The 20,736-nt window shown below is 44.4% G+C and overlaps 2 protein-coding genes across 2 annotated transcripts; both read left to right on the forward strand.

Moving 5' to 3' along the window:
* Positions 1-4,002: 4,002 nt before the first annotated feature.
* LOC125726741 (uncharacterized) lies at positions 4,003-11,931 on the forward strand. Its single transcript, XM_049003171.1, has 8 exons — positions 4,003-5,455; positions 5,913-6,112; positions 7,041-7,240; positions 7,827-7,926; positions 8,877-9,224; positions 9,333-9,489; positions 10,350-10,477; positions 11,202-11,931. Exons 1-8 carry the CDS (start codon positions 4,891-4,893, stop codon positions 11,517-11,519), a joined length of 2,016 nt encoding a protein of 671 aa, XP_048859128.1. The 5' UTR covers positions 4,003-4,890; the 3' UTR covers positions 11,520-11,931.
* Positions 11,932-13,167: 1,236 nt separating this feature from the next.
* Positions 13,168-20,023, forward strand: cdk21 (cyclin-dependent kinase 21). Its single transcript, XM_049003172.1, is given in 11 exon segments — positions 13,168-14,576; positions 14,994-15,218; positions 15,220-15,258; positions 15,855-15,925; positions 15,928-15,983; positions 16,340-16,507; positions 17,202-17,311; positions 17,727-17,777; positions 18,026-18,158; positions 18,776-18,814; positions 18,816-20,023. Coding segments are annotated over 10 exon segments (897 nt in total). The 5' UTR covers positions 13,168-14,576; positions 14,994-15,027; the 3' UTR covers positions 18,855-20,023.
* The last annotated feature ends 713 nt before the right edge of the window (positions 20,024-20,736 follow it).

Genomic DNA, 20,736 nt, shown 5'->3' on the forward strand with positions numbered 1-20,736 from the left:
GCAGCACAATGTATTTTCGTGTCAAAGGTAAAGTACTTAACATCTCAATGTTTTATATACATGTAGCACACATATGTATTGTTACTCCAAGCCATATAGTTTGAAAAAAAGAAACTTTTACATGGAAAAAGTACAGAGCTTTTCCAACAAGTTACAGCTCTTAAGTAAACACTTTCCTTTCCCCAGCTGTAGCGAAAGAAATTTATTAAAAATAAAAACCATTTCTGGGTTTAGGAATATAGGAGTAATTCACACGCCAAATTTCATTAAAATCAAAAATGGTGACATTGGCTGATTTAAAATAGAATGACCCGGTACAAATAGATATAACTGCAAATGTCTTGTGACTGAAAGCTTCAGCTATGCTGAGATTAAAGGGAAGGGCATTTATTAGACGATTGTAGTTAAATTAAACTTTGTAATAGCAGGATTACTTTGTTACTGTTACATGGTTTAACTTGCCTCTGAATTGTATAAAATATTAATATTTGTGCATGTGTTTGAGCGAAATCCCTTCCAGCAGTGTGATTACATATTGTTCTCTGGGTGCTTGTATTGACTCGACATGTATTTCCTTGTAATCTAGGGAAATTACACAGATGAAACATCAGTTTGACAGCTCATTGGCCAATAACTTAATCTGGCAGTGTCAACAACTCATTCGGCCAATCAAACGCCACGATGCTTACTGCATCGTTATCTAGTCATGTCTGTCTAGTAGTCGTACACGCACTGGGTCATTTAGAGCTGGTTTAGGACAGCCAGATTCCCCAAGGGGATCTTCACCTGCTCCCAGTTCCTCTGGTCAGAGTTCATGCTAAAGACAAACATCAGTCATAATATGTGTCGTTAACCAAACACTCATTAAGAGGATGTTACCACGGCCAGGTAGGAACAAGTCAGGTACAAACAGACAGCTCAGTGAGATTTGAACGTTTCTGTAACACTCATGGACTCGAATTATATTTAAATTTGATTGAGCCTTGAAAATCATACTTTTCCCCACTTTTTTCATGAGCTTAATTATGGAAGAGGGACCTGTAGTCCTGAATATGACTGAATCTGTTTTTGCACTTTTATGTATTTACGTAGGAATTACACCAGTTTTTGATCCAAAAGACAAACTGGACGCTACTCATCTCTGTTGGCCTTTGCGAGTTGGTTTGCAAGTTTATAGTCAGATTTCAGTGGTTGAATATCTTCTTAAGGGTAAATTGTGGTTAAAGGATAGACTGTGAACCAGAGAGTTGCCAGTTGTTGCTTGATTATTTAATAGAGCACAGCCCTTGTATAATCAAGTAATTTGGATAATGAATAAACCTTAATCGCTCCTTGTGGCATATGACTGCTGACGGTAAATAACATCTGGCCATTCTGCTTTTTATGCAGTTGTGCTCCAGCAGAGGGCGCCGCCCCTCTATGTTACTCTAAGAAAGCGCCCCGCAGAAAATGAACCTCCTTTGTAGTAAATGGACTCAGGAGAGTGAAACGTAACTTTGAAGCCAAGCTCTATTATACCTTTTAACATTATAGAAAGATGTACAAGAAATTGCATGTTTTCTGGATAGTGCCGTCATCTGCTTTTTTGGCTGGTACTCATTCCAGTTGTCCAGGCTGCTTTTCGTGACCTTGACGCGTGCAGTCTTGGACACCAGACGCCCGTTATCCCTCGCCACTTCCATTAGTCGTTCCTGCTCCATCTGAAATTTCAGAGCCCCAACATGTAGCGCCTGTTACAGTCAAATCGCCTCTCGGCTAGAATGAATTCTAAAGCCCCCGGATCCGCGCTTAGTCCAGGTACGTAACTGCAGAAACAAGCTTGAAAATACATACATGGCTGTATTTTCTGCATGTTGAGATGACAATGCAGGTATTTCCTGGGAGGCTTGTTGTACACAAGTGATTTAACTGGACAGATGTAATAAAAAACGTGGAGACTGGATGAAAGTTAAGTCAATTAAAGCATTATTTAGGCTTTTAACCGTAGTGTGAAATTTAAAATCCATTTATCCCCAGACCACGCCACCCAAGCATCATACGCTCCCTGACAGCTACTGTAATTAAATTTTTAAAGTAATTAAAATTTAATTGCTGCCCTACAGTCTTGCATCCGTTCCTTGTGGAATTTGTAGTGTTGGTCATACGACTGCTTTCTTGTTGTGTCCTACTGTCTGGGTGCCCCAACCATAACACCTGTTACACCACATAGTCTGCTGGTACATGTTTTATGGACCTTCTCGACGAGTAAAATACGAAAAGCGAGGAGAAAAGGGGCCGGAACATCACACGCGTATTAACGCGCCCATATTGTAACATAGACTTTGCCTCTATATCATCACTGATATAGATCCCCAGTAAAGCTCAGTGTGTAGTTTAGTTAAATAGAGTATTAGAAAAGCCCTCAAAGAGGAAACTATTCTAAAATGATTGACTTGTTCATCAAGGTGTCAGGTAACGTTAATAAGCATGCAGCAGGAAATAAAGCATGCAACTAGCGTGGCCAGAATCGCAGCCTTAGGACGGTTAGTCCGGTTCTTCAGCTTGCTATTCTCCGTCCAGGGTTTGCTTGTTTGTACACCTTTTCACCATTAATGTAATTTATAAGAGCCAATATACGGCTACTTACCTAATAATTAACCTGGTACCCGGATAACCGGTCCGTTATCAAGTTTAGCGGTAGCATAGAAGCCCTGTTATTGACTAGTCAAACAAATGATGTTGCTTTTCATTGGGCCTAGTGACTTACAGCGAAAGGAAGCTTCGCCTTTACCGATGGAAGTGGAAATAAGCAGAAATGGAAAGGGTTCGAATATCAATAACTGGCACGATGCAGTTTGCGAGTGTTAATTTACTTTATCATACCTGTGTGATCAAATTAATCTCAGCTTTGTAGCATGTTTTTTTTTTCCCCATTGTGCATCAGTCGGAGTGTCTGGGAGCTGCTGTCAGTTTGCAGGAGCCTCCCGACACCTCAGGCCAGCTCCTTTGTTTTTGCTGATGTTGAGCTTCAGTGGCCTCAACCTCATAACCAAAAATGAATATTTCTGCTATTGATTTCAAACCTGGGAAACAAACTACATGAAACGTTTATATGCTACTCGGTATCTACTTTCCGTAGCTAACATTTTAAAAGCACAAAGCTGATAGATGGATGGATGGATGGATGGATAGCTATTTCTCTTTTATGCAGGTGCAAATTGATGCAAGACTGTGCAGTTGCACATAGTTGTTGCACCCTAATTTATTGACTTAATGGTGGGGATTTTTTCTTTACACTAAATTTAATAGTATTTCTCAGGGCGCCGACTTCTGAGAAGTATTATGACGTGTATAGCATGTAGGCGGCGTTGTTGCTCTGTTAGACCAGGCCTGGTGATTATTTGCGTCGAAGAGGAGCAAATAGAGGACAGAAGTCGCGCCAGATTTTTTTATTCATACATTTATGGCTGCCCATGCCATTACACTTAAATAAGCAAAACAGTTAGCGCCACAGTGAAAATGGAAGGGGTTTTATTCAAAACAGCCACATTTAGTCCGTACATTACGGCAAATGTGTTACATAAGTGATTCATTGACTGGTTTAGAGGAAGCCTGTAGCGTGAGGTGTTAGGGTACTAAGAGATGCTGAAGGATGTGCATCTGGAATAAAATATATAGGCTATTTAAATCGTATTTAGATTTCGGATCTTTCGGCACCTTTTTTCTCAAATACCCTCCACGGTTGTCTTACCAATTTTATGAAAGAAAAAGCAGTCTATAAAAATATTTTAAAATCGTATCGGCATTAACACCATTTGTTAGTTATGTAAAACTGATTAATAATTGCGAACGAATATTTTATTCATGACGATGCTTTGACAGTTAACCGATTCTGGCCTTATTTATTACGAGGATTGCAGTGACTGTTTTTAACTTTATGCACTGCAAACATCACGTCTGAAAAAGACGAACACCCAAGGAGGTTATTTTTCCTCCATTTGCATGCTTTTTCCTAAACACCGCTTTGTCTGTCGCATCATCTTTGAGTGGAATTTCTGAAGAACTACAAAACCAGGTGTACGAACTTATGACGCAGAAGGTGACGTATTATTTGTGCGCCGCTGTTAAATAGAAGTAAGGTATTTTTTTAATCGTTCGGACATCTGCGTTTAATTTCCTAAATGGAATGGATGCTCGTGGTGTTTTTTTAATTTTCGATCGGCGAACTGGTTGGTTTTAAGTTGAAAGGTCCCGGGACTCGAAAAGGTTGAGTGTTTTCTTGTGTTATAACGCTATTCGCTAACTGGTTAGCAGGAGTATCTTGAAGCTATCATCTGTGTTATGAGCGGTCCCTTGTCTTGCGTGGCCGTAATCGCGGAACCTCTGCGCTGCATTTTATTAACCGATAGGGTCCCTCAGTGCGGATCATTGACACATTGTCACTGGCAGTCACGTCTGATGATTCTTATGCTGAAAAAGTTCCCACGGCCCAACCACGCAGCTAGCATGTTAGTCAGCTAATTATAAGCATTAACTGGTTTTTCTCAGGACATTTTTATGCACTCCACATCTTTGCTTATATGTAATCTTGTCGCTTGTCTCCATTGAGTATAGCATCACGAATTTTCATTTGAGTTATTTCCATTGTATTCTGTATCTGTACAGTTTTTTAGCGAGCAAGTCGGCGAACACAGCTTCTTACAGTTGTTTTTGTACAGATATACATGTTTTATGGAATTTAAACAAGTGTAATTGGCGTTATCTTACACTCCCTTAATGCATGGATATAGTTAGCTGACTAACAGGATCTTGTTCCCAGCAGTTTCCTTAAGAGGTCTCTGTTTTACTGTTTTTCTCTGACCCTTCTGTTAGTAAAGCTGCGAGCTGCAGGGAGAGACACCAGGGGGAACAATGGCAGCGGGGGGCTTAGGCGACTATGAAGTAGACCTCCACCTGTCGGTCGGCTTTCTCAGAGAGCAGCTGGGTGGGACCATTGAGGAGGCGGTCCGGACAGCGGTCGAAACGGTTCTGTGCGAGACGGTCCGGCTCCTGGGTCAGCGGCTGGGGTTCCTCCACGGGGCCCGGGCCCCGGACAGTGGTGGGACTCAGAGCCTGAAGCTGCGACTTGAGGCGACAGGTGGAGAATGGAAGGTGGGGGGTGGTGGTGACCAGGGGGCTGCTGAGATGGACTTTGGGGGGGTTGTGGGTAAGACCACAAGGAGCGCGAATCGGTCGAACTTCGGGACTCAGAAACCTCACCTCCATGGAGGGGACCCAGACCCCCCCCACGACGAACAGACTGACTTTGGAGTGTTTTCCGACCCCTTTGACATGGATTCAACTGGAGCCAGGGTGGAGGACTTTGAGGAGGGACAGGACATGGGACTTCCGGAAGATTGGGAGCTGATGAACAAAGTGTACAAGGTGGAGCACAGTGAGGGCCTGTCCTTCATAGACGAGGGCGGGACTGCGCACTGTAAGCAGTGAAATTCTTTTTTATTAACTATTTTTTCTGTGCCCTTATTGTCTGATGCTGTTGCCTAATGTTTCTCAGTCTGCTCCTCAGGGACCCACTGTTAGTCCATGTTTTTGCTTCCTCCATGCTCCCTACCAGACAGTCCACATTTTTGCTCCCTACAGGGAGTTTGGAGGGTGCAAAAACATGGACTGTCTGTGGTTCCACAAGGACTGGATCAGGATACATTGCTTAAAACATGTCTCTGTGTGAAACAGATAAGGCAGTACATTAGAAACTTTGAAACTTTTTAACATTAATACGTTATTGTGAAAAGATGGTGTTCTATCGAATGACTTCTGTCTGACATTGAAACAGGCAGATGTCAGAGGGCATTTTTTTGACCTTTTTAGTTTTCAGGGTGAGTTTTGCTCTCGGTGGCTGTGAGCCATCTGAAGGGATGCCCTCTCGCCCCCAGACGCCGAAGACTACCTGATGCATGACCGCGACCTCAGGATCATCACAGTGCCGCAGGAGGAGGAGCTGCCCCAGCCAGACACACCTGCTGTCCAGGACCGCTTGACGAAGTTCAGCCCGGCAGACATCAAGAAAGAAGCGCCTGAGGCACAGAGTTCTTCCACTGTGGCTGAGACTCCAGTGCTGCCCCCTGCTGGCGAGGTGGGTGGTATGCGGATCTACTAAATATGGGTCGTTCGATCCATTCAGAAGTCAGCCCCCGAGTATAAAGTATTTGGATACCCAGCTTCCAAACGTACTGTGATGACACCGCTCTTACTTTGATAACTTCCACCTAGCTACGCCATTTCCAGCTTCTTGTTTAGCAGTGTGGCAGGGAGGTCAGTCACATGATCAGAATGTGGCTCAAATTCCAGAAATGACATTGGAGGACGGCGCTTAAAATAAACTTTTCATTAATATTTGCTCTGCGTGAATTGGTAATGTTGTAAACGTAGCAGGTTATCTCGAATAAAGGCCTTTGCTAAGCCAGTCATCATGTGAGGTCAGCTTTTCAAACCTCCATCTGCCTACCTTCATAAAACATGAAAATAGCCTAGGCTACACCTGTAGCTTCCGGGATAGGCTCCAGACCCCCACGACCCTGTGAGTGAAAGAATGAATGAATGAATGAGTGAATTATAAGTTCTTTTTTTTGCACAATGTACAGCTACATTGGAATTATTCTCTTTGCTGACCCCATCTCGCTCCCCATAGTTTGGGGATCACAGTGCAGGGTCAGCCAATGTGCAGTACCCCTGGCGTTGGGGGTTAAGGGCCTCGCTCAAGGGCCCATGGACAAGTGACTGTTATGCCGAGACCGGGACTTGAACCAGCGACCTTCTAATCATGGGCACAGTGGCTTTAACAGCTACCGTTAATGCAATACTCATTTGTCTGCACATTATAAATGCACTGATGAACAGAGAATATGGAAATGATGAGATTTCAGTGGTACTGAGCTGCCCATGAGGGCCTCATATTTGAATCGTCTCATCCACACGTACCGAGTAACGCCCCGTGTTTGGGCGTCTGTGGGGTTTCCTCCAAGGCTAACCCACTCCCTAGATCATGCTGTCCTCTCTTCCAGCCCCAGAGCGAGGGTCATGGTGCCGGCGAGCCCCCTGTGGAGTTTGGCCCGCAGAACTACCTGGAACAACTCCGTCTCTGGCTAGAGCGACTCTGTCCGGAGGTGATGCGGGAGTATGAGCGTGACGGCTGCCTCTGCGAGCTCTCTCGCCGAAAGCTCATCAAATTCGCCGTGTCCTTCATCATGGACGAGTTCGGATTGTACGGCTCTCCCCCTGGCTCCGCTCCACATAGCAACAAAGAGAGAAACAAGGCTTCAAAAACCCTAGTGATGGCCGAATGGAGTTTCATGAACCATTTGCTGTATTTTCTGACACCAGTAGATGGCGCTCTCTATTCAAAAAAGGGTTCAGTGCATACTCCAAAGCAAACAAACAGCACCATCTAGTGGTGTCAAAAAATATAGAAAATGGTTCATGAAGCTTTGTTTGGCCATCACTATAAAATCCTTATACGAGATGGGCATAACCCGTAAGTGCCATTCAATAAAAGCCCAGTTTAACCCCGCAGGAGCAAAAAAAAAATCAACAATGAGAAATCTGTTAAACTTGATTGACAGCAACCGCTAGTCCCTCATAATGTGGATTTTCAAGCCTTTTTCCAATGTCATTGCTGTTCCTTGTTTCTCTTCCTTTTAGGCCTCTTGTGCTTTTTTTCTGGCTACCACTGCTTCTGTATATTTTTATAGGAGAAAAACACTTACATGACGCAAACAGTGATGTATTTACTGTAACTAGGCACTGTGTGCTGATTCCATTGACTACAGCCCTTTGCTCCATCCCTGCAGTTATCCCACCTCAGCTCAGAAGACCATGTTGGCGGAGCACATTGTGGAGCTCTTCCCCAGCCTCCGGCTGTGTGTGCCCTATGCTGGGATCAATGGCGTTGTGAGTCCGCCCCTTCCAGAATCAGCCAATCAGCCCCCACCTCCCACTGCCTTCGGAACCAGCCAGTGTTTTCCACATTCTTTGTTCAGTAATGTATTTATAATGTGCAGACAAATGAGCTTTGACTTAACGGTAGCTGTCAAAGAATTTTCATTGAGAAATTGAGAAGCCCAGCCTGCTAAAAGATGGCGTTTTTCTGTTGAATCGGGATCTGGAATCAGACTTTCTAAGTATTATTTATAAACTATATATATATTATATATATTATATATATATAAATATATTATAATACTTAAGAAATTTCACAGTTTTGAAATTTTGCTAATACTCTTAAAATATCCTAAAAATTCAGATGGACAGTTAGACACTATATTAATGGCAAAGGAAATTGTAGGTGGGCGGCATGGTGGTGCAGTGGTTAGCACTGTTGCCTCACACCTCTGGGACCCGGGTTCGAGTCTCCGCCTGGGTTACATGTGTGTGGAGTTTGCATGTTCTCCCCATGTGGTCGTGGGGTTTCCTCCGGGTACTCCGGTTTCCCCCCACAGTCCCAAAACATGCTGAGGCTGATTGGAGTTGCTAAATTGCCCATAGGTGTGCATGTGTGAGTGAATGGTGTGTGAGTGTGCCTTGCGATGGGCTGGCCCCCCATCCTGGGTTGTTCCCTGCCTCGTGCCCATTGCTTCCGGGATAGGCTCTGGACCCCCCGCGACCCAGTAGGATAAGCAGTTTGGAAAATGGATGGATGGCTCAGAATATCAATTGACGTAAATATTTGTAGCTGCAGAGATTTATATCTTGTTAAAAAACAGAGTAAGATCTAAGCATCTTCACCCCCCCCCCCCCCCCCCTCCGGCTGACAGAGCAGGTCGCAGCTTGACGCCGCCACTGTTCTCTCTTTCTATTATTGTGCGCCCCCCCCCCCCCCCTTATGTTGGGGTGAAACACAGGAGCATCTTTATGACCCGGTGTCACGGACTGGGTACATCGAGACACGGCTGCGTAATTTCCGGCGGACGCTGGAGGCCGACAAGAAGAAGTACGTTTTGAAGCGGCGGCGAGCTGAGCTGGGCCTGGTGAGCCAGGCTCCAGCGCCGAAGGGGGCACAGGGTGGCGAGGACACCCGCAAGTGGGTGGCACTGCTGAAGAGGACGAGCCCACTGACCAAAAACCTGCCCACCATCCGTGCCGCCATGGAGTGCACCTTTGCCGCCCGCAGGAAGTGGATGAGCAGTGAGCGACCCAGCATGGGTGCTGTTTTGGCGGAGTACCCCCGATTCCTGGACGTCCCCTCCATGGTAGGTCCCACCGCCATGGAAATGGCCCGAGTGCTGACAACCGGACCGCCAGTGAGATGTGTAGTCGTGCTCCAAATGCTTATAAATCTGTTGCCCGTCTGCGTCCAGATTGACTTGGAATTTGAGAAGATGTTCCCAGGAAAGGGAGATGCCTTCCTGTCCAAGTGGTCGTCGCATGTGGTGCCCAGGGTGCGGCAGATTGCCGAGCGGGAGGGTCCCCCGGAGGTCGCCGAGCTGTTGCAGCAGGCCAGCTCACAACCAGAAGGTCAGCAGGAATGCATGAATCACTTTAGGACAGAGTTCCCCAATTCCGGTCCTGCAGGGTCGCTCTGTAATACGGCTTGCAGGTTTCCCTGCTGAAACACACCTACTAAACCTGGTGATTAGCTGGTGAGCTGAATAAGGTATGTTTGAGAAGGGAAGTCTTTAAATTGTGTGGTAGACTGGCCTTCCAGGACCAGAATTGGGGAACCCTGTTTTAAAGTCTTTGCGTCAGTGTTTCTCTACCTGGTCCTCCCTCCAGACGATCCACATTTTTGCTCCCTCAAAATGTCTCAAAATGTGGACTGAAAGGGAGGTGAGGGGGAGCGAAAATGTTGACTGGATGGAGAAACACTGCTCTACATAAGCGAGATGGTTGTCTCTTTCTATAACTTTCTTTAGGAATTATGAAAAGTCCCATCTCATTTCATGCCTCCCATTATCTAATTATAAAACTTTATTGATTGGGGTAAGAATATATTTCATAATGACACTGGGGGAAAGTTCCATTTTATTAGAGCATTGAGTAGCATATGATTTCCCTGGGAAACTACAGTCTGTTAATCAAGTCCAATCTGAAATTTAGCCTAAAAAACCTGTTTTAGAAAATGGTCTTCAGCAAACATTGGAGATTGGATTATTGTGAAGTGTCTTTATTGCTCACTGCATCACTGACCATTCCAGGTCTGGAGTTCTGAGCTGTTCATCTCGGCGTACAATTGGTCCGTCAGAGTCATTGTTTACCCGTTATGCTGCCTGACCCAGTGAATCGGCTATAGGTCAAAAGGGAGCTTTGAAGATTGGGTAGCTGAGATAGCTGCTCATTGACATAACATTCAGATCTCGGTCGCCCCACTTCTGCAGATTCCTGTACTCTCACCATGCTGAAAGTGCTGCTGCTTCTCCTGCCCCCGTCTGCCACCGGCAGAGCCTCTCAGACCACCAAGTCTGCCAGCAGGCATACGATACACTACCTGGTGGACCTCGTCCCTGTAAGTATGTGCGGTTGGGTTCTGCCTTAAGAGACCTGAGCGCCTTCATAAGCCAGTCCATGTTCATGACGGCTTGACCTCTTCATATAGAGGGTAATGTTTAAATACAAGAGTACCACAAGAAAGTTTGCCATAATTGTATTCCCCAATGGTTTTGGGACTGGTTCGCCACCATTGACACTTACTTCATTAGTGTGATAACTCAAGAAGTATTTGATGGATCTTTTTCAGACTTTCCAGACTTATTGTAAGGGCAAAGATCTGAAATTTTGAGACAAATCACACCAAAATGAAGCACTGTGTAGTGATGTCAGATAAAAGGATGGCCAGAGATGTTGTTTACATTGAGACAAGTCACACAATATTGGGAAAGTGTTTAGGAGGGCTATAGATTGTAGTGGTTGGGGGATGTGGGAGGAGCAGGGATTAGATGGGGGGGGGGGGGGTGACGGGGCCATCCACAGGATACATTGTTGTAGTTCTGACAGCATCTATTTAATAAGAGGGACCACAAGTTTTGGGCAGTGTATTGCCCCATGGAAAAAATGATTGTTTGAGCTTCACAGTGGCTGGGATTAATATGTACTGTCAGTTGCAGCATTTTCTAAGCAATCGGGAAGCAGGTTACTCCAGAAGAGTCCTGCCCATTGTGGCTTTTGAGGTTCCTTCTGTGGCTAGTTTTTATACCATTTGTCTCACTTCACTTCTTGACCTTCTCTGCCAGATGGACACCAAAGTGTCAACGCTGTTCCGTGACCCAGCTGCGGAGGCGACTGGCAGCCCGGCGAGGCCCTACATCCTCAGCGTCGGCCCCCTTGATGCCCCTGGCCGTCAGCTCTACATCCTGGCTCCCGCTGAGCGGGTCGCTCTGACTCTGCCCGAGGGTAGCCTAAGCAGCGCCGTGGACAAGCTCTTCAAGTTCCTGAAGATCTTCAACCTGGACTACCCCATACAGCTCTCCTCTCTCTACAGCTTCTTGGAGCATCTGTATGGCATAGAGAAGCCCCACAGCACCCCAGTGGCAAGAGGTCTAAGGTGCTAGAACTGGTGTCGGGGCTCCGCATGCTTTCCTGACACAAAGGCAGTCATGTGACCATTGGGACTTACCCTTTTTTTGCCTTGACCTTCTGTATGAATTACGAGTACTGGTGCTTACCTGAATATGGACGTGGGGAGTCCCAGTCCTCAGGGATAAGGCGGTGTGCTGTTTTTTTAACAACAACTGGGCTTCTTGGATGGATCACGCAGGTGAACACCTACCAGTGAGCATAGATCGCTCTTGGTTGTAAAGAAAATGAACCAAAATGACAAAAAGGGTAAATGGAAGCTAAAATTAACCTGTTACATACTCACAAACTAGACTGCATATTTTGGGCAATCAGTTTAATATTATATGTTTGTGTTCCTGTATGTCTGATATTAGGGTTTATGCCTGAATACAGTCATGCACAGTTTGCAGTCTGTTGAATATTACTTCTAGATTGTAGCCCAACAGAACTGAACTACTTTCGTAAATTTACTAAGTGGACTCGTCAATGGTTAACGTTTTCTTCTGCATTTGGAGCTGGTGTGACTTGTACCTTGTGCAGACTCTCAAAGCTCCCTCGTCCTGCAAGGATGGAGGGGGGTTACAGTGTCTGAGGCAGTGATCAGGTAATAGTTTTTTCTGCCTGTGAGAATAATGTCGTTTTTCCAATGTTGTCCTGTAGCTAGACCTAGATTTTTGCTTTGCCAGTTTTGCTCTTTTTCTATGACAAATCGCGTCAACTGTCCACTCCAGGATTTGCCGAAGCCTGAGTACCGCTTCCCTTGGAATTTGGAATTCTGTGCCATATGGGATGTGAGACGCTCGGGGAAGATTATTTGGCCACATTTAAAATTTCCTTCTGTGGTGGCGGTTGTCCATAAATTTCAAAATAATGTGGTACAGGGTTCCTGCGCAGAATGGAAAAGTATGCAAATTGAATTTGGTGTTTTCCAAGACTGGATAAGTATGGAAAGTATGGAAAGAGTATGGAAGTTTTGCGTGCTTCCAGACTATTGCAAGAAATTGGCGTATTTTATGTTCCAAGAAAGCATCTGAATTTACTTATAAATGTTTCTGATGAAGTCACCGAGGTGAGCTGTCAGTGCCAGTGTGTGCACTGGGCAAACATTGAAGAGCCGCGTCCCAAACCAAGGAGTGGGGGTGTGTCTGTGGGGTGTGCGCTTGATTAATCTGCAGCAAGAAGTTCTGATGTAGGCAGGAGTGCTTTAATTACCCAGACTGAAAAAAGGGCCCCTCCCGGCCAACGGCCTTTGCCACCCCCCCACCCCCATGGCTCCAAAATGCACAGTCAGTTGCAAATCCTGGGAAGGGAAAGAAGGGGAAAAGCCCAGAGTGGCATCTTTTGGGGGGGGGGGGGGGGGGGGCGGCGTCCACTTAGCAAACTGCCGGTTCCAGCACCCTTCCCGACAACTCTTACCGTCACCCCCCCTTGGCACGGTCTGGAAAACTGTGGAATTATTTAACAATGGGAAGTGAGTGGGAACCCTAGGGGCAAAAGTCAAAAACTAATGTTCATTTCTGTTCCTCGGAGGAGATGTGTCCAGCGGGACCCCGGTCCTTGATCAGAATGAGAAGTGTTCGCAATTAGCGTTCCTTAATTTTTCTCTACTTATGTAGCTAGTTGGGCTTTATGGTTTTGTGACATGAAATTCGATGCGTTTCAGTTCAGATTACGCCCTTCAGGGGGTACCTTGATTTGGGTTAACACTCCTATATCTGCCTGCCATTTGTGGCATTTTCTTGTTTTACGATTGACTCTGTTATATCAAGGCATTTGGATGCTACATTTAGCTATCGTGTCGCGCCGTGTATCTACCCTAAATCTTGTGAATGCTCCGCCTCCCTTTGTAATATCAGTGCCCCAGAGTTTTTGAGCACAGTGGGGAAAACAAATAAATTGTTTTTGTTTTGGCCTCGTTATTGCTTGGCATATTATTTACCGTTATTTTGCAGAGACGCACATGTCCCAGGACGGGAATGACGTCAGCAAACTTCCGCACTTTTCTTGTAACTGAAGTTCTTTCTCAGTTTTACAACAGGTAAGTTTCATATCTCTGGTTGGATTTGGTTATAATTGACTATTATTCAGGCTTAATGTAAGACATGTGGATCAGTGATGGTTTGGCTGTAATATCATAGCATTACCCAGGCCCACTACTTGATCTGGATGGACGCATCACTGTCTGTACTGAGCCATCGGAGGGGACCACGTTCAGTCAGTGGTTCAAACACTGCACCCTGAAGGTGGTGCCATGTATCAGGATGATAATGCCCCAATTTTCACAGCAATATTGGGGACACAGTGTTCTGATGACATGAAAGTGAAGTTGAACATCTCCCACGGTCTGTACAGTCACCAGATCTGAGTATTATTGAGCAACTTTGGGGGTTCAAAATCACTCTGCAGGACTTGTATTTGTCATTCCCAAGACGAACTGATGCTGTATTGGGCGCAAAAGGAGGACTTTACATCTTACTAATAAATTATTGTATTCTAATTTCTAAAACTATGCGTTTCAGTTTCATTGTCCAACCTTTGTATTCAGATTAAACATATTCATTGAGAGATTTTGTTTTAACCAGTTTCTGTTGCTTATATTCTTATCAATGCGAATGTTTCTGAGTTAAATTTTACATAATCGAATGACTAGATCATTGCAATTCTGATATGACAGTCACGATATGTAATTACAGTCTTCTCCCTTGTGCACTATAAAAGCATCCAGCGATCCAACGGGCACAGTAAAGTTTTTCGAAGTGGTGCGGATTTTCCGTGTTAAGTTCGTTTGGCCACTTTATTCAGTAAGCAAACTACGTCCACTGCAACGATTGGATTCTTGGTTCCTTTTCTGGCGGTTTGATCTGATTTACATGACGCGCATAATTAATAAATGCCAATGTCAAACGAATAAATTGTTCCCAAGTCTGTCTCGGCGTAAGAAGATGCACACCGGTTACCGGTATCTGTAAACATGCATAAACTGCTCTTTTAGCTTGATGAAAACGCCTGAAGGACTGGCGGTGGTATTGCATGGGCTAACAGAGCAGGTCGTGAGTTATCTGTATTTTTATGCCTTTTAAATGTTGTATAACTAAAAGTGTAAGAGCAATTATCTTCAGCCACCGACTTACAATATGAGAGGTTGTTTCAGGTCCATTGCTGTCAACATAGCATACCAAACCTGTGAAAAAAAGCATCTTATTTCGATTTTTTCTTGTGGCAAGTATATTTACAAACTAGAAGTTAACTGTACTGCCATGTTAAGTGTTTGACATATAAAGCGATATAGTAAAAATAGTACGCCATGTCTTTTTGCATCGTGTCCATGCTCTTAAGTGCAGTATAATTTGCGGTGCAATATATAGTATTTAATTTTGAAAATCAAACTTTTAAGTTTATTTCAAGTTGCATTTTAAGTGATTATGTATACTAATGTTATGCATGATTGTTGGATAATCTGTTTACAGTTCTGATCTATCTCCTTCATATAATTTGGGAAATATGGAAGACCAGTCTGCCAAGATTAACGCGGATTATGAAATTCTGGTGGAAATTGGAGAAGGGGCCTACGGCAAGGTCTACAAAGCCAGGGCGATAAAGGACCCGCAGCGCCTCGTAGCGGTGAAGAAGCTGAACATTCCGGTAGACTCTGAAAGCGGGATTCCGGCTTTCATGATCAGAGAGGTGGCGCTGTGAAAAAGATCGAGTTTTCAACCACCCTAATATCGTAAAGTAAGTCATTAAAAAAAATGGAATACGAGCTCATATTATTTTAAGGTATCGATATATTTGTGGTGTGATCTAAGCAACCAAAGATCCAGAGACTTTTAAATTATTTTTCTTGGCAAATGTCAGCAGTAGTGAAAAATGAACCAGAGCCTGTATGCTGCCATAATTGTCTTGTTTCTGGAGGACTGAACCACTTGTTGATCTCAACACAGATAATGAGAGGAAGAATCAAAGTAATTTGAGAGTTATGAATAGATTAATGGTAGAGCAATTAGAAGGCAATTAAAAACTTGTCAACCCCAATTGATGCCTCTGTTTTGTTGAGATTTGTGGAATACGACTGTATCATAAAACTGTAGTTTTTTTCAGAAACAGTTTTTATAAAGCAGATTGTCATTTCTGTAACAGAGTCAGGACTAGATATCCAGATTACGCTTATGAATTACACTATTTCTCTGTAAAACAGTGTTTCTTTCCCCCCATTGGTTTCTTCCGAAGTTGCATTACTCTCATTAAATATTTGTCTGAACGACCTTTAACTGTGTGGAATTCAAAAATGCTGCAGTTCATTACTGAACTGTAGATGATTGATGTTACAGGTTATTAAATGTATCAGCTACCTGGAAGAAAAGCTTGGATTTGACTTTGGTGTTTGAATACGTTGATCAGGACTGTCAACGTTCCTGGCTAAAGCCCCACAGGCAGGCTTATGCAGAGAGATGATTAAGGTGAGCCTTAACTTCTTAATCTCTTTCTTAAATCAGTGCGGGTCATAATTTTCGATTATATATTTTTATTATGGCAAAAAAAAATTATTCAGCCTTCAACTGAGAAGTGAGGCTTTATGACAGAGTTTGTGTCACTCGGTAAAAGGCCAACCAGACAGCAGGTAGCAAATTTGCTAGCAATATATTGAATATTCATTTTAGGAGATACACAGAAGATTCTTGAATCATGATCGGGGTGAACCTGGCCAGCTGGTTCTCTTGTCCTACCCCACTGGCACACACCAGAGCATGGTAGGCGTCGGGAGAGCAGAGGTGAAGGTGTGGTTCCGCTCCCCCACTTATGTTTGTCTGCGCAGAACTTGATGGTCCAGCTGCTGCAAGGCCTGGACTTCCTGCACGTCAACATGCTGGTGCACCGTGACCTCAAGCCGGCCAACGTGCTCATCAGCGGCCAGGGTCGGGTGAAGATTGCGGACTTTGGGTTGGCGCGCATCTACACCAGCCGCATCGCTCTGACGCCATGTGTGAGTCTGGCAGTGCCCGTCGCAATTCCGCCTGCAGTTCCATCTATCTGGTACTTCTCTTTGTAATGTGGGCATGTCACCTCTGAGGGACCGGAATCCCCCCAGAGTGTCCCCTACCTTGCCTTTTCTGGGATACGCTCTAGGATAGCTGGGTTTCTGGCAATGAATAAGTGGCTATGGATGGATAGGTGACATAGTCATAAACGTGGCCCTAATCTGTGGAATGGTTTACCCCCAAATGCCAAGATGGCCCCTTTAATACCTGTTTTAAATCTCGTCTTAAAACACACCTTTATTCCCTGGCTTTTAATTCAGTGTCAGAGTTCTTCATCTCTTCTTATCTTATTTAAAAAAAGTAAAAATATGTTTAAATTGGAGGCACAGTGGTTGGTTAAATTCTTACTTTAATTAGTTCTGTCTCATTGTGTGATTTGTATATAGTTTGAATCGCACTTTGGGTTCAACTCCTGTTGTTTAAAAGTGCTCTATAAATAGAAACAAAAAAGGAAATTAAAGCATGAACACATCTTAATTTTTTTGAGGACAAGACATTCATATTTCAACAATGTGCTGATTTTGCATGCTTTTCGAAGACTTCTCAAGAACTTAGTGATGAGTGGTATAAACCAGAGAGATGTGATAGTTACGTCATAATGCATTGGTTACGGTAAAGCACAGTCCCGCTTGCCTCCAGGTCGTGACGCTGTGGTACAGAGCACCTGAGGTCTTGCTCCACTCCAGCTACACGTCCTCCGTAGACATGTGGAGCTCAGGGTGCATTTTTGCAGAGTTCTTCCTCCTGAGGTAAGCAAACGTGATCCCTAGTACATCGTAGTTTTTTGGGGCAAGTCCCGTAGTAGCCCAGCATGCTGTTATGTTGGTGTGGTACTAGTGATGGGCAAATGAATCTTCATGAACCATTTGCTGTATTGTTTGACCCCACTAGATGGCGCTCTTGGCTTGCTTTGGGTCATGCTTTGACAGCACCATCTAGTGGAGTCAAAAATACATCTAAAGGTTCATAAGTATCATTTTGCCCATCACTATGTGGTGCTCACCAAGGACTTCCTGTTCACATAGTATCTTATGACCTGGGTGCTTTGACGCTTTCCATGATATTTAAAGCAAATACAGACGTTGATCTTTTTTAAACGTAATTAACGATGAATGAATGGAGTACCTTGCCTATGACCTCATCGTGTTCCTACTTGTCTGACAGGCCATTGTTTTGTTGCCTTTCTGAGGTACAGCAGCTGCAAAAAATTATTGAGTAAGTCCTTTATTTATTTGTTTGTTTATATATATATATGTGTATGTGTGTGTGGTGTGTGTGTGTGAGACAGAGAGAGAGAGAGTGAGGAGAGACCCAGAAGGTTGCAAGTTCAAATCCCTGGGTCCGCAGAGTGATCCCACCAGTGTTGTCTGCGTGTGTATACTGGTATGTCGGGTATGTTGTCCTGGGGGCAGCCTCAGCCACATGTCAGTCTGTCCGCTGCAGCTGCCCTGCCTTTCCCTCAGAGTCATCGGTCTTCCGCCAGAGGAAGACTGGCCAGCAGAGAGCGCCGTCGCCTATTCTCCAAACTGGGCAGGTGATAGAACATTAAGCCAGATGCTGCCAAACCTGGACCTGGAGGAGAATGATCTGCTGTCGGTAAGTGTGGGGACCAGGCCGGTGGAACCTGGTATTATGATTCTCTGTACGAGGTTCTGGTTGGCACGTCAGACATTGTTTCTTGCCTCATACCTTCGGCGTTCGAGGTCTGATTTCCGCCCCCCCCACTCTGTATGTGCAGGGTTTGGCCCACGGTCATCCCACGCTGTGTCACTGTGCTCACACAGTCCAGAGACATGCACCTGGGTCAATTGGCATTGCTGAATTGTTCATAGATGTGTGTCTTGTGATGGACTTCACTGTCAGAAAAAAATGAGTACAAATTTGTGCCTTTGCTTGATGAGCTGGATCTGTAGCCTCAAGGGTCCGGCAGTTGTACCTTTAGCTGTAGATAAATGGGGCATCTTCTCCAGAGTGTACCCCTGCTTTATGCACTATGCTGCCTGGGACAGACTTGAGGCTGCAACACGACCCTACACTTGCATAGTAGTTGGAAGATGGATGGAGGGATGTTAAGCTTCTGTGTCCTTTAATATTTGGATATCTATTTTATATAGAATTCTATCAATGCATTATAGACGGCTCTATATTTAGCATTAACTATCATCTCCGTAATTTTAAGTTTGGGGGGGGGTCCTGTTCTGGTGCGCCTACAGAAACTCCTGACCTTCAACCCCCTGAAACGGATCCCAGCGGTCCAAAGCCCTGGACCACCCCTTCTTTAAGGGCCCGTAGCAGCGGGATCTGGGAGACGGCACTGGAGGCGGGATTTGGGGGCGTCGACTCTCTCATAGTCAGTCCTCCGCTGGGATTTGACTGTAGATCACTGGAAATGAGCAATCTGATGGGATTTATGTTGGAGAAGGAGAACATCATCGGTGGTGCTTGATTAAGTGACACACAGTAGTAGTGTTGTGAACGAGGGGCTGTTGTTACTTGTCATTGTCATTGCGGTGAGCAGACAGCCACCGGCGCCAGGAAGCGGCCATGAAGTCTTCAGTCGCCCCCAGTTATTTTACTTAATTCTACTGTTGACTATCGTTTAGATGTTTTATGGGGTTGGATCTTTGGATGTGATCCATTTCCCTGAAGGTCCTCCTAGGTTCATGCCATTTTTAGGCTCCTGGCTCAGAGATAATATATCACTGGTGTAAACACTTTTGCCTGTGCCTGGGCTTTAAGAGGCAGAGCTGATACATGGGCAGGAGATGTACTGGGGGCTGGTAGCGTGGCTGAACTCTCAGATGGCCTTTTCCGCTTTTAGTGGCGAGGGGGAGGGGGGAACATCGTAAGGGGAGTTTAAGCATTACTCACATAATGCAGATAACATTTTATTCATCATAGTTACCGGCGTTTTGGGGTCACAGGTGTCAAGGTCAAGACAGAGAGCCTTTGACATCCAGGCTTTTCTGTGTCAAGTAGTTATCACTCTGAGGTTGATGATTCATTCCCCTGACTGCAGGGACTTGTGTGAGATGTAGGTATGGAGTGTATGTATTTATTCAATAGAACTGTACAGTGACAGTTATAAATTTCTCCGCATCCACCAAAAGGCTATGAATTCCATGTTGTTCATGAACTATTTGCGGTAACGGCTGGGGAAGATAAACTGTTTAGGAATCAGTGTTAAGCACCTTTTTCATGTGTTAATATCGAGAATGTTTGTTTTGACTTCGTTTCTGAGTTTGTGTTTGTTTTGCGATTCCAACACAAATGTAACAAATGTTTCTCGTGCGTCTTGTTTCCTTTCTGACGTTTGATGTATTGTTTTCAAAAAGGCTTTAACTGTGACAGTGATGCTAATTATAGCTAAGTGTTATTTTAGCTGCTGCTTGCATAGCAGGTTGTTTTGAGCGTCGTTAATTCTGTCGCCATTTCTGGGTGTTCAGGTGAATAAAGGTACTTCCTATCAAAAGTTTTTTTTGCCTTATTTTTTTTCCCCAAAATGGCCGTTTTAGCTTTTAGCTTCATCCATTTTTACAGCACAAAGGCCAAGGACAGAAGTCATTGTCGTCTCTAAAGCCTGATCACAGCACTTTACCGTGACTGAAAGGGAATAAGCACTAGGATACAATTTCTGCTGCATGTTAGGTAATTGCTAATGTGCCTTTAGCGGTGGAGCAACAAGCAAGCATCATCCATGCATCTAAAAAATGGGCTTTTAGAAGAACTAAATGTATTTGTGTTTTTGTATATATTGGAATGGCCGTCCTTAGAGGTGGAGGTTTCAGATCCAGAAAGTTCTCTGACTGTGACTATTTATACACAACCGGTTGGTTGAAACAAAATCTTGGTCCGAATTTGTATTTTCTGAACCTGAACTTTCCACCTCTGCCTGTCCTTGAAGAATATACAGTACTATGAAAATTGCTTCAAAGACATTTAACTAGTGTAGTAAGTGTATATATGCTAAGAAAAATACAATAGACTATATGCAAATTAATAGTAAAAGACAATAAAAACTAACAAGAATTTATTTTGTTCCCCAAACATTTCTTCGCTATCTTCTCTCCATTTGAGGGACGCCCGGAACCCCACATCACTTCCCAAACCTCTCCTCTGGGGCACCTCAGCCATACCATGTATTTTTAAAAATCTCACCTCCAGCTCAATTAAT

This window comes from Brienomyrus brachyistius, unplaced genomic scaffold (assembly GCF_023856365.1).
Source record: "Brienomyrus brachyistius isolate T26 unplaced genomic scaffold, BBRACH_0.4 scaffold75, whole genome shotgun sequence".
NCBI classification, from domain to species: Eukaryota; Metazoa; Chordata; class Actinopteri; order Osteoglossiformes; family Mormyridae; genus Brienomyrus; species Brienomyrus brachyistius.